The sequence below is a fragment of the Lathamus discolor genome, chromosome 2 (assembly GCF_037157495.1).
Source record: "Lathamus discolor isolate bLatDis1 chromosome 2, bLatDis1.hap1, whole genome shotgun sequence".
Lineage (NCBI taxonomy): Eukaryota > Metazoa > Chordata > Aves > Psittaciformes > Psittacidae > Lathamus > Lathamus discolor.
In genome coordinates, this window is record NC_088885.1 from 128,386,532 (window position 1) to 128,399,923 (window position 13,392).

At 36.7% G+C, this 13,392-nt stretch overlaps 1 protein-coding gene across 1 annotated transcript in view; it reads left to right on the plus strand.

The window, feature by feature from the left end:
• Positions 1–3,603: 3,603 nt before the first annotated feature.
• HNF4G (hepatocyte nuclear factor 4 gamma) overlaps positions 3,604–13,392 on the plus strand; it is a 25,988-nt gene continuing 16,199 nt past the window's right edge. Inside the window, exons 1-3 of the mRNA XM_065669145.1 lie at positions 3,604–3,721; positions 6,750–6,918; positions 7,913–8,007. Of these exons, the coding sequence (XP_065525217.1) occupies positions 3,604–3,721; positions 6,750–6,918; positions 7,913–8,007 (382 nt within the window). The remainder of the gene's footprint in view (positions 3,722–6,749; positions 6,919–7,912; positions 8,008–13,392) is intronic.

Genomic DNA, 13,392 nt, shown 5'->3' on the forward strand with positions numbered 1-13,392 from the left:
GTGTGTTATCAACATACTGGGCAAATATGCTAGTTTACTGGCAAAAATAGGATGCCTTCTGAATACGTCCACCTTAATTCACTGTACTTGCAAAGCAAGAAATACTGTGAAGATGTATTAGTCTCTCAGAAAATATGTAAAGAAGAAAAAATACCTTTAAATTAAGGCTTTCTTCTGGGGATCTACGTTTCTTCATTTCTTACTGAGCTGGAATGCTAAAAGGACATGTTAGTACCTATTGAAAAAAAAAGAAAACCAAAACTGTTTTTCAGTAGTGATAGTAGTTTGAGGTTTGTTTTTATTTACAGGAGCACTTTTATGGAAATAACCTGTATTTTATTAGCTTTTGTTCTGTTTTGTAGCACAGTCAGAAAGAATGATTACATTTATTATGGAGAGCTGAGCAATTAACAGAGTTAATAGTCTTAAGATAAAATAGGAATGATTTCTGCATGTGATTGTAAAGTCATCAGATTTAAAGAAAAAGCACAACAAACCACATGAACAAAAGCATTATTGTGTAGCTTTATCTTCCTTCACAATTACTGGAAAAATTATTTTGAAAAATCATTTCTCAGTCATGTTTATAGTACTGCTTGTCTCAAAGGAGTGTTTCTCAGTTTGACTAATTATACAATTTTAAAACTCCTGCTTACCTAAGTCTAGTATTTCTTGGCTGTCATTAGTAGATGAATTGACTTACAATTTGAATGAACATCTCAGACTCCAAACTGTGAGGTCATTCATAATTTAAAAAACAGTGCAGTATATGAAGAGAAATATGCTGTGTGGGGGTCTGAAGACTAGTGAATGTTATACAGCTTGGATTGACATAGGACCAAAAGCTGCTCATCATTAGCTTCTTTCCTCAACTGCTCTTGATTCCAGGACTGCATTCTAATCCACCTACTGCAGAAATGTTAATTATACATATTAAACATATTAATACTTTACATTAGTCATTAGTATACATAAGTTGTCCATGATGTACATCATTGTGCCAAAAATTCCTCAGAAAACAGACTTTTATGAATGTTAAATTTCACTATGAGAAGTTTCCTTAGCAAAACATGAAAAAAGGTATAAAGAATGTCTTTCATATAGTGCACATTTTTCCATATTAAAAAATCAATTGAAATGAGTTTTTATATGACAGAAGTATGAAGGGTCAATTCATTCCCTCTCTTTAGTAGTCACTGAGGGGCCTGTTTTGGCAGCACTGAAAAAATTCTGCTAAGAGCAGAGGGAATAGCAGGATTTGATCATGTCATAGATGATATCTTCCATCTTACATTCATTGACTTATTTTAAATGTACTCATATGCCAGAATGTTTTCAGGACTGGAGTTTTGAAATAAAAGACAGGCAGTTTTAGATTTGTGTTTATTTGTGGAGCATAAAATTTTGGTATGAAAAAGCCAGAGATCATTTACAGAAAATCTCTTGAGAATGTATGCTCTAAGGAACAAAAGACAATTCTAACATATAAACCTTTGTATTTTATTTTAAATAGCATACTTAATGCAATGAATAGTTTGTCATGTAACTAGTAACTCATTTTGTAGCAATTACTATACAAATTCAAAAATGTAGCAAATACAAGTTCTGCTGCTGAAGAAACTTTTCAAACTGAGTCATTAAGTAGTATAAAATTTTTCCTTCTTGTGACGATGAAGCTATTGTGATTTCCTAAACAAATATGAGCTGTCAGCAAATAACTTTGTATCAGTTTTGTTAAATATGCTGCTTTAAGAAAAATAAAAAAGTATTAGCTATGGTTGAGGACGGGGCAACTTTGCATACTTCTAGTACTGTGAAATGATACTTTCTGAGTAGAATATTTTCCATGATTGTAGGCATGAAATATTCTAACATTTCAATGATAAACTTAAGTATATTATAAATTTCCAATATGTTATATGTCTTCTGTAATGTACAGGAAGTATTTGTAGTTACATTGGTTGTTAATAAAAGTGCTATTCATAAGGAGGCAGAACTTTATAGGTTTGCCTTTTTTAAGAAGTTTTTCAGTTTTTTGATATCTTACTGAATATAATAACAGATGAATTGTTTAAAGGAAAAGGAATAACAGTAGGTGAAAAGGACAACAGTGTCTGTGGAAAGCCTCCAAAATCTGAAGAATTTGTGCAAGCAGTACCATGATAATAATTGCTCTTTGGTTTGGAAATACCTCTGTGACTTAGACAAGAATCCTGTTGTCATAATTAAGCCACTGGAATCCACTGGATTCAGGAGGAGAACTGGCCTGAGACTGCATCTGTGTGTCCACAAGGAGAGAGGATAATTTGTGACTTTCAGGTTACTCTGGGGACTTGGAAATTAGAAGGATGTATTTCAGAGGGTTTTTTTTCTAGGTCTTTTCCTGTAAATTTTCCTTCTTCATTGGTAGCTTGTCTGTCATCAGTCTCTTAATCAGAGAGTTGTTTCATTGTGCCATTTTGCAGCTACTTACACTGAACAGCAACTGCAGGTATTCTTTCCATTAAAATGAATTTCAGTGATGTATAAACAGTTACTAGCTCTTGTTAATTAAACATAAACTGGGCACTTTTCCCATATATGTAAACTTTAATGCAACCTGTTCAACATCAAGGGTAGTTTTCTGTAAAGAATTTATTGAGAAGTAGTGACACTTGAAGTTCTGCTATCCAACATTTAAAAGTGCCTGATTAGCAAGTGAAATTCAGCTATCTTTTGCACAGATTGAAGCAGTTTTACAGGAATGTTTTTAAGTGGGTTTGTACCGGGCACGTGTACCAGCTGATGAACAATGATGACCTACCCAGATATTCTTCTTTTCAGAGAAAGTGAATGATACTTTTTTTTCCTTGTGTGTCTGAATGGTGCTTGAAAACAATATGCTGCTATGACATCTTGTATGCAGAAGGGTTAGAGCAGGAAGCCACCTTCTGAGAGCGTGCAAGGTCCACTGCCTGGAGCCATTGCAGCAACACAGTGTGTGATGGGGATATATACACCGGCCTTGCTTTAGAGCTTGTGTTGCTCAAGGCCTTGGTTCAGCATGCCTACACAGCCAACTCATTGCCGCTGTTAAAGAACGCTAGCAGTTGTAAAAATGGGAGGGTTTGCCTCTGTCTTTTAAAATATGACAATGGATGCTTTGCGTATGAGGATAGTCCATTATCCTATCACCCTTCCTTATTGTTCTGAAAAAAGAGAGCAAAATGGCATCTGAACCTCCAGTCTCTTTGCATAGAAGAACCAGAGTTTTTTGTTTAGGACTAATTATACCACACAGACAGCAAAATGCGTAGCAGGGCATAGGAGATGGGAAGCTTCCTGTGTGTCCTTGAGTTCACTCAAGAGCTGGAACCAGTGCAACTTCTGATAAGGTTATTCCATAAAGCATTCCAAGATTATCAGAAGGGTTGCACTCTATCATAAAAGAAAAAAAAACAACTCCACAGGTAGAATATAGCACGCAGAAGCAGTTTTCTAGCTCCTCCCATCACAGCGCGTAAGTGACACAGTTATAGTTAACTTTGGATTATCTATCACTGTGAAACAGAATGGGAGTGTTTGTTATACATTTGAGCAGCTTTTTCACTGGTTTTGCATTCAATGATGAGGCTCTCGGAACCAATACTAGACATGGAAATGGCTAACTACAGTGAAGTTTTAGATCCGACGTATGTGGCAATGGAGTTTGAAACTATGCAGATCCTGTATAACAGCAGTGGTGAGTTTTGCTCTGTGATGCAAAATCAAGCCAGTTAACAGAAAAAGTGAAGTTCAGTAACGCTGTTTGGTGTTAGCTAAATGTTTTATTAATGATCCATTTGGGGGTTGTTTTAAACTACAGACCTGCTCTTTTAGACTTCATCACTAATTTTAAGTTAATAACATTATAATTCTTTAACATTAAGGAAAATAAAAGAGAGGGGGTTTGTAATAAAGTAACTGAACTGTAGTGTCACCAGTCAGTTAATCAAAGGAAGAAGATGTATACAGCAGTTGTTCTATTTACTGTAAGACAAATGAATAACTAGTATTGACAGTTTGGACATAAAAGTATATTTCATATATAACATTTGGAAGGACTCAAAATTATCCAGAGACTTGTGAAAAAAATTAGGCACTGTTTCTTGATACCTCATTTTAATTGTTGGACTAATGTTTTGTCTATTTAAATGTTAATCTAGTATTTCTAAATATGTGTATATATGAACTAGTGTTTTGTTAAAAAAAAAACCAACAAACAAACCCACACTGGCTTTCTAAAGGCTAATGTTTAGCTGAGAAAATCTCTATGCATTCGGCTAACGTAACAGTTTAACTTTAGGTGGAATCTGTAATGCAATACATTTTTGAGAAATTGTATCAATAAGTTAGGCCTGAAATAGGAAGCACACCATTTCATTCTGCCATTGAGTATTAACCAACAACAAAAAAGGAAATATCAGTCTACTAAAGTGAAGAAAAGTATCAGGAAAATTAAGCTACTCTAAAATGGCTTTCCAAATCTTCTAACATATTTAAAAATTGTTTTATTGTATCATAAAGTATAACTCATAGATTTATTGTAATAGGTATTTTTAAAAGGCAGAGCAAATATTTATTGATTTTCAGGAAAAATATTTAGCTTCTGCATTTCCACATATTACTGCCTAACTTAGAACCTAAGTAAGTTCTAAGTTGTTTTATTGTTGGGCTCGAAGTTTTATCTGAATTTCTGATGTTACTTTAGAGCAAGCTTAGCAAACAGAAAGATAGGTTTGATTATTGATTTAGTAAGAGAAAACAGACCTTTATGCCTGGAGTGATTCTGAAGCTATCAACAATGATTATGCAACTTTTAGACGATTTCTCTGCTTTTGGTTCTAATATGGATGAATTCAGTGGTCATTTGTTTGGGTTTTTTTGCTGACTAGCATCTTTTCAGATCTGTTAATGGTACATAAAATGTGAAAGCAGATTAGTGAGGTTATGCTGTTTTACATTAGATGTTGGTGATTATTCACGGCAAGTGATTATTAGTTATTAGGTGTAGCATTTTCCTGTTTAGAGTTTCCTTTGAGTTTACGCTAAGCATTTTCTTACAGAATTTTTACAAATATTGTCTTGCAGCTACAATGCTAATCTGGAACTGAAAGCTGTCTCTTATGCTTTTCTTTGTGTCTTTCTTAGCTACCTAAATTAATTACTAACATTCAGAGAAGTTTAAAAAGCCACGTTCAGACAGATTATGCAGTGCTGTTGAAATCAAAGAATTTTGAAAAATGAGGTGAATTTCCCAAATGTTTTGTTTTGAATAATGCCAAAAAAAAAAATCCTTACATATACACCCAACTTACATTGTTATGAAATATTTTTCCATTAAATTTATATATTGTATTTTTAATTATTCTGCTGTATCATTATGAATCAAAATTTCAAAATTCCAAAAGAAAGGGTTTATATTGTTCTAGCTAAAGTAATTCTCTAATCCATTTTTAAAATTAATTTTCTAGTCATGACAAAATACAGGTTTAAAATAAAACATTTACAGAACTGAAATCTTACCTTTAAGTTTTCATTTGTATTTAGTGAATATTAAATATAATTCCTACCAATTATGTTTTTATAAAATAGAAAAAAAAGTGTGTTTTCTTCTCTCTTTGTCTAAAGAATTCTGTTTAAATTCTAAGTTTTTTGGGACACAATGAACATTTTGTAATATATTTGCATAATAATATATTTCAGTTGGATGTAGTACTTTTTGAATAATAGTATGTATCCGTGTGAACAGTTTTATTTTTCAACCCGTCCACTGTTCCTGAACTCATGTACTTGACTTTTGAATCCATGTTTGAGTAACTAATTAATGTGGCACTCTTTCCTCTCACTGACAGAAAAATTGCAAATGTTTAGGGCATAATACAAACAGCTTTTCTTTTGTAAAGCCAGAAGCATAACAGTAAAAGCTATTTTGCAATTATTTCCTTGAACACATCAGTTAAGCACTGTGACTCAAAGAAGAATAGATATGTCTGTTTTGATTTCAGGTGAATTTCTTCAGTACTGTTTACCATATTCAGTGACTAACTGTTAATCACGTAGCTAATATTCTTTTGTGCAAGTAAAGTCTGCACCAATGTTCCTTTGGAGAATTTGTTCAAGGAAATAACACTTAGACAGTTGTCTTAACATGCAATCTTTGTTCATCAAGTATTGTGCAAAAAAAAGGCTTGTCTTTTTTTGTTTGTTTGTTTGCTGTCATGGCTGTCCCTGTCCATGGCAGTGAGGTTGGAACTAGATGATCTTAAAATCCTTTCCAACCCTACCTATTCTATGATTCTGTATACTTTTGTATGGTAGTTGCCAGTTATTGGTAGCTCCTATAAGAACTGATGTAAGAGATCTTTGCCAGCTAACTAGCTAACACTGCTTTGTGCCAAAGTTCCTCTTCATGTTAGCAAGAATGTATATGTAATTATACATGCAGAGCTACACTTTAATTTTTAACCCCTTTTGCTTGGAAAGAGTTTAGAAGAAAATTATTTGCTATTTTGAACTTCATAAACTCTGTTAACATCTCTTTTAACTTTGAAAGTGTTCATCTGGATAGGAACCAGATGTAATAATATATAATGTGTTATATAAATAATAAGTAGCAATTAAAAAAGGCAAAAAAAAAAAAAAAAAGCCTCCATTTAAGTACAAATTTTCATGGAGTGGATGTTGAAAGTCATGTCCATAACTACATATGTTGCTCTTACCTCCCTCAGACAGCTCAGGAGACACTGTCAACATGAATGCCACTGACAATGGAGTCGGTAGTCTCTGCGCAATATGTGGAGACCGAGCGACTGGAAAACATTACGGTGCTTCAAGCTGTGATGGCTGCAAGGGATTCTTTAGACGCAGTATACGGAAAAATCATGTCTATACATGCAGGTAATTCAAAAGTTCATCTAGAGACACTAAATTAATGAATGTAAGCAAATATTACTTTCAGACTTTTCAGAACTATGTCAGGGTATTTTCATTAATTCCTTATTGAATTCTAACCGGCATTTTTGATGAGCATGTGTTTTATGGTATATTCTTATGATCTTATAATGGGAAAAAAAATGTCTTTTATTCAACACTACTTAATACTACACACTCCAGATGTCTGTTGAGATGTACCCCCTGTCAGTCTGAATGGCTATCTGCTAATTTCTGTATGTCTGGCTGCCCAAATTATCATACTGCAGGTCTGTGCACTATGGCTAACTGCTCTGTTCATGCACAAGTCCATAATATATCAGTTTTAAGCTGTCCAGAAAATATACAGACACCTCTGTGAGTTCAGACAAATCACTATACGAGAAAACTTTTTGTAAGAATGACTTGTAACTAGAAATGTTTGCCACACTTTTCCTTCATTGTTTAATATTAGCATTAGTTTAATACTTCCTGTTTAGGTTGTCATTTGTAATACTGCAGCATGTAGCTTGTTTGTGGATATCTCCCAGAAAAAGTAGGCTTCGCCAGCTAGGGTTCTTCCATGACAGCCATGCTTGGCATCTTCTTTGATGGTCCTTTCTTTTTTCTATTTGTAGTATTTCCTCCCTTTTTCCCCCACCACCATTTGATGCAGCCAGTTACTGATACATCTCACAAATAAGCTGAAGTGCAAATGATGCACATACGTAACTCCAAAATCTTCCATGCTTTCCCATTCCAATGCATATAAGTGTCTATACATATATGTATATTCCTTCAAACTAAGTAGATATGAAATACCTCTCAAAAATAATTAATAAGAAAAATAAAAACAACAGATGAAGAAAGCTGTGGTTATAGACATTATTGTAATAGGCAAGACTAGTTAGTTTTTCCTCTTCATAATCACGGTTCTGCTTTATTAATGCTTTATACATTTACCTCTTTTTGTCTCTGATAGATTTAACCGGCAATGTGTTGTTGACAAGGACAAAAGGAATCAATGCAGATATTGTCGTTTAAAAAAGTGTTTTCGAGCAGGAATGAAAAAAGAAGGTAATGGAGTAATTTATTATTTGCTATAAAAAGAAAAATAACCTGAATTAGTTTAAAATGAAATAAAAATTCTAAAAAACTCCAGCAAAAAAATTCAGTGGAAAGTCTGCTATAATGCCTTCATGATGGAAAAATGCTTTTGTATTGAGGTGAAATATGCATCATCTAATTTTCAGGTGGGAAGCAGTTCCAACACTGAGCATTAGCAAATATATGGGTCTAAAATGAATTTGCAGGTGTTTAACCCATGAATCCTGGCACCAAGATTCATTGATTTCTAAGTGGTGAGCCATCTCCTGGAAAAGTTCAAAGTGTGAGATTTTAATTTTTACCAGATTTGAGTCATAAAATCTGTGTCTGGTATGTTGCTTCTACCGAGTTGAAATAATGATAGTGCAAATTTACTGGTTATTCCCTTAAATTTAAATGTTTGAAGCAATTAAAGCCAGGGGAAGCAAAAACGTGGTGGTGAGAACAGCAGTGGCAGCTGACAGTGAATTGTCCACATTAATTAAAATTTTTTATAATTTTATTAGGACTTAATATGGGAAGATTGTTACTTGCCAGTGTCAAAGAACCAGATGGCCACAGGAGCAAGGCAATAGGGAAAGAAAGGCAGTGGGAGTATCAGATGAGTTTTGTATCAGGTTGTTGCAGCTGTTGCTTCAGCGGCAATTACGATATAGAGTCAAAAGATGTCCTGATCTGGTTCAAATAAGCATTCAAAAATGGTTCATCCTGAACTTTGCTACCTGTTTTGTTTGGCTCATGGTGTATCTGCCTGATGACCAGTCTGCGATGTGAGTGTGCAGTTCTCCTGTACTGTAACTAGTCTATAATATTTTTAGTCTATACATAGCTTCCCTAAGTATAGAATCATAGAATCATAGAATAGTTAGGGTTGGAAAGGACCTCAAGATCATCTAGTTCCAACCCCCCTGACATGGGCAGGGACACCTCTCACTAAACCATCCCACACAAGGCTTCATCCAACCTGGCCTTGAACACCGCCAGGGATGGAGCACTCACAACCTCCCTGGGCAACCGATTCCAGTGTCTCACCACCCTAACAGGAAAGAATTTCCTCCTTATATCCAATTTAAACTTCCCCTGTTTAAGTTTTAACCCGTTACCCCTTGTCGTGTCACTACAGTCACTGACGAAGAGTCCCTCCCCAGCATCCTATAGGCCCCCTTCAGGTACTGGAAGGCTGCTATTAGGTCCCCACGCAGCCTTCTCTTCTCCAGGCTGAAAAGCCCCAACTTCCTCAGCCAAGTAAAAGGAAGCTGTTCCTTAGTGCTCTTTTATATTGATACTATAGTACTGCTTTACTAGTGATCAGGTTTTGTATGAGGTAAAATGTATTTTCTCCTTGCAGCTGGATGAGGGTAAACAGTGTTACGCTGCCTATGCATGAAGTGCATTTGCTAATTCTTGTGAATCTTTCGAATACAGTTTAGCCTTTTGGAATTCGAGAAATTAAAATCAGTAACATATTGTATATATATTATCAATCTGAAATGAAGAAAAGGGGAAACCTGTGTGTCCACAGCAGCTTTAAAAGTTTTGTAAAATGCAAAGTGTCAGAGACTTTCAAGCCCCAGGATTAAAGAATAGTTTAGCTCAGAAGGGACATCCAGACGTAATCTACTCTAGTCCCCATTTAAGGCTAACTTCTAGATTCAGGCAGGTAGCCTGGGACCCTGCCCAGTGAAATTTATGCCATCGTTTGAGAGGAGACATTCCACAACCTCTCCCAGCAACTTTTTCCAGTGCTTGACCACCCTTTTCTTCTTATAATGTGTCTTACTGCAATTAGGGTAGTGCGCGTTGCCTCTGGTTCTTTCACTGTGCACCTAAGAAGAACCTCTCCTCTCAAACAGCCCCATCTCCTGTAAACTACAGAGATTAAGACTCCCTGCCTCTTGTCTTGGTCCTCTCTTTTCTGTATAAGCAAAGATGCTGTCTTGTGCAGCTTGTGAGTTGCATCTCCATAGCCCTCAGCTGGACACTTCCCACTTTCCCCATGTCCTGGGGAGCCCAAACCCAGAGAAATAATCACTGATATTAACTGACATTGCCATAAGGCATGTTACTGACTCTTGTTTATGAAGTGAAGATGTATCCTGCACAAAACTTTCAACCTAATTTACTTCACACTGCCTCCTCTGGTCTCACTACCTATATAAATTTAGTTTTTCATTCCATCCAAGCCATGCTTGTTTAAGGCTTCCCAGTGCTAAAATAATTCAAAACACTGAACTGCAAATTTTACTGCTTGTGTGTTGTTATATACCTCTCTACACCATCAGTGGATGTCTCATAGTGTAAGTGTAGCAGAGTCTGTACGATAGTTTCTCAGCTTGTTTCTAGCAAATGGCTTTCTTCAGGACAAAGGTGAGAAAGGCTTTAGCTATGCAAACCCCTTTTGAGCAAATATTCCCCCTTCCTCATGGAGTCTCTGTTTAAGGCAATTTTAGCCTGAACCGACAAAAAGGCTTTAGCAAGACATACAATCCAGTCTAATAATCCAAAATTATACATACGCAGGAGAAAACAAGCATTTTCCTATGACTCTTCAAGTGCTCCAGCAATGACTTTTACCAGTGATTGTCAGAGGAGCTGACTATTTTTTCTAATACTAATCAGGCCCGACCTTATTTTAATTATCTGTGTAGCACTTAAGCTGCTGAGACTCAGTGAATAGGGTTTTCTTCCATTCTTTTGAAAAAGGTTATATTTTTTGTTTTCAGTCTACATGAACATTTAGTGCTTTGTGTTTAGCACTGCACAACATTTCTTACTGTGACCTCAATAAAAGGCCCATCAGTGAGTGTCCTTGGCAAAAACTTAGTACACCTCTGGAATAAACTATGTGCATTGTTCGGATAAACCCTGAAAACTATTAAGTGAATAGATTTTTTTTTATTTTCTTTTTATTGAAGCTTTTGGTACTGCTCCTAAATTCTGTAATGCAGATTGTTTCCCACAAAATAGCAAACATCTTTGGAAATAAAGCTGCTGCTCTTAAAAGATGATGAGATTCCTTGTGCAATAAAAAGATTTGATCATGACAATTTTATTTTTTTTTTCTTTTCTCCTTGGTCTAACCTTGGGAATGATTTAGATTTTCAAAAAATCTGATTGATACTTTAATTTTTTAATTCTTCCTTCAGTTCAAAAGTTAGCCTTATTGGTTCATAAGCCTTGTGTGTGCTGCTAAAGGATTCCTTATCCAAAGCCCTTTCAACTGCCTTTTTTTTTGGACTCCACAAGACAAAACTTATTGGCCTGAAACTTTTTTGGTGCTTTTCATTTATTTATTTTTATTATTTAGTTAATGTTCTGTAAACTGGTTAAGAATGTAGTGTCACTGAGGAGGAGCATGAGATTTATGTTTCAGAATTACCTTACTAGTGGCTTAGTTTCATGGTTCATTCCTGTTTCAGGGTTTCTCACAGGAGAGCAGGAGTAGGGCTTTCAGACTTCATAGGTACACAGAAGAGAACCATAGAATAGTTAGGGTCGGAAAGGACCTTAAGATCATCAACTTCCAACCTCCCTGCCATGGGCAGGGACACCTTGCATTAAACCATGTCACTCAAGGCTCTGTCCAGCCCAGCCTTGAACACCACCAAGAATGGAGCATTCACAACTTCCTTGGGAAACCCATTCCAGTGCTTCACCACCCTCACAGTAAGGAACTTCCTCCTTATATCCAATCTAAACTTCCCCTGTTTAAGTTTTAACCCATTATCCCTTGTCCTACACTACAGTCCCTAATGAAGAGTCCCTCCCCACATCCTTATAGGCCCCATTCAGATACTGGAAGGCTGCTATGAGGTCTCCACGCAGCCTTCTCTTCTCCAGGCTGAACAGCCCCAACTTTCTCAGCTTATCTTCATATGGGAGGTGCTCCAGTCCCCTGATAACCCTCGTGGCCCTCCTCTGGACTTGTTCCAACAGTTCCATGTCCTTTTTATGTTGAGGACACCATAACTGCACACAATACTCCAAGTGGGGTCTCACGAGAGCGGAGTAGAGGGGCAGGATCACCTCCTTCGACCTGCTGGTCATGCTCTTTTGATGCAGCCCAGGATACGGTTGGCTTTCTGGGCTGCGAGCACACACTGAAGCCGGCTCATGCTCATTTTCTCATCAACCAACACCCCCAAGTCCTTCTCCGCAGGGCTGCTCTGAATCTCTTCTCTGCCCAACCTGTAGCTCTGCCTGGGATTGCTCAGACCCAGGTGTCGAACCTTGCACTTGGCATGGTTAAACTTCATAAGGTTGGCATCAGCCCACCTCACAAGCATGTCAAGGTCTCTCTGAATGGCATTCTTTCCCTCTAGCGTATCAACCAAACCACACAGCTTAGTGTCATTGGCAGACTTGCTGAGGGCACACTCAATCCCACTGTCCATGTCAAAGACGAAGATGTTAAACAAGACCGGTCCAAACACCAAACACTGATCCCTGAGAGACACCCCTCATTACTGGTCTCTAGCTGGACATTGAGCCATTAACCACAACTATTTGCATGAGGCCATCCAGCCAGTTCTTTATCCACAGAGTGGTCCACCTATCAAATTGATGTCTCTCCAGTTTAGAGACAAGGATGTTGTGTGGGACAGTGTCAAATGCTTTGCAGACGTCCAGGTAGATGACATCAACTGCTCTACCCCTGTCCATCAGTTCTGTAGCCCCATCATAGAAGGCCACCGATTTTGTCAGGCAGTATTTCCCTCAGTGTAGCCATGCTGGCTGTCACCAAGCACCTTGTTGTTTTTTCGTGTGCCTTAGCATGCTTTCAAGGAAAATCTGCTCGAAGATTTTGCCAGGCACAGAGGTGAGATTGACTGGTCGGTAGTTCCCTGGGTCATGCATTTTCCTTTTCTTCCCTTTTTCCAGTCGTCGGGAATTTCACCTGACTGCCATGATTTTTCAAGTATAATAGACATATCTCAGTCCAGTCCTCTGACTGAGACATTTTGTCAGTGGTGGTGGTGTACAACTTAACCTGTTGAGCAGGTCACATTGGTTAAAATAAAAATATTATTTAAAATAACAAACTGACAGCATATATTCAAGTTCAAAGGAAGAAAGAGGTTTTTCTGCAATATACCTGGTCACAAATGTTCTGATAATTCAGTATCTATCTACAATTATTTATACATATTTTTTATAGGCAGACTGGCCAGATAAAGGCCATAAACGCGTATTGTCACCCTTCCTCATTACTTAGAGCTAAATGAAGGGTTTTTTTTTATGTCACACCTTTCGATTCTTATAGTTATTTAGTAAAATTTTGAAATTATATTGTGTGTCAATGTCTACAAGTCAATAAATAAGATGATTATTCTTTTCCAGCTGTACAAAATGAAA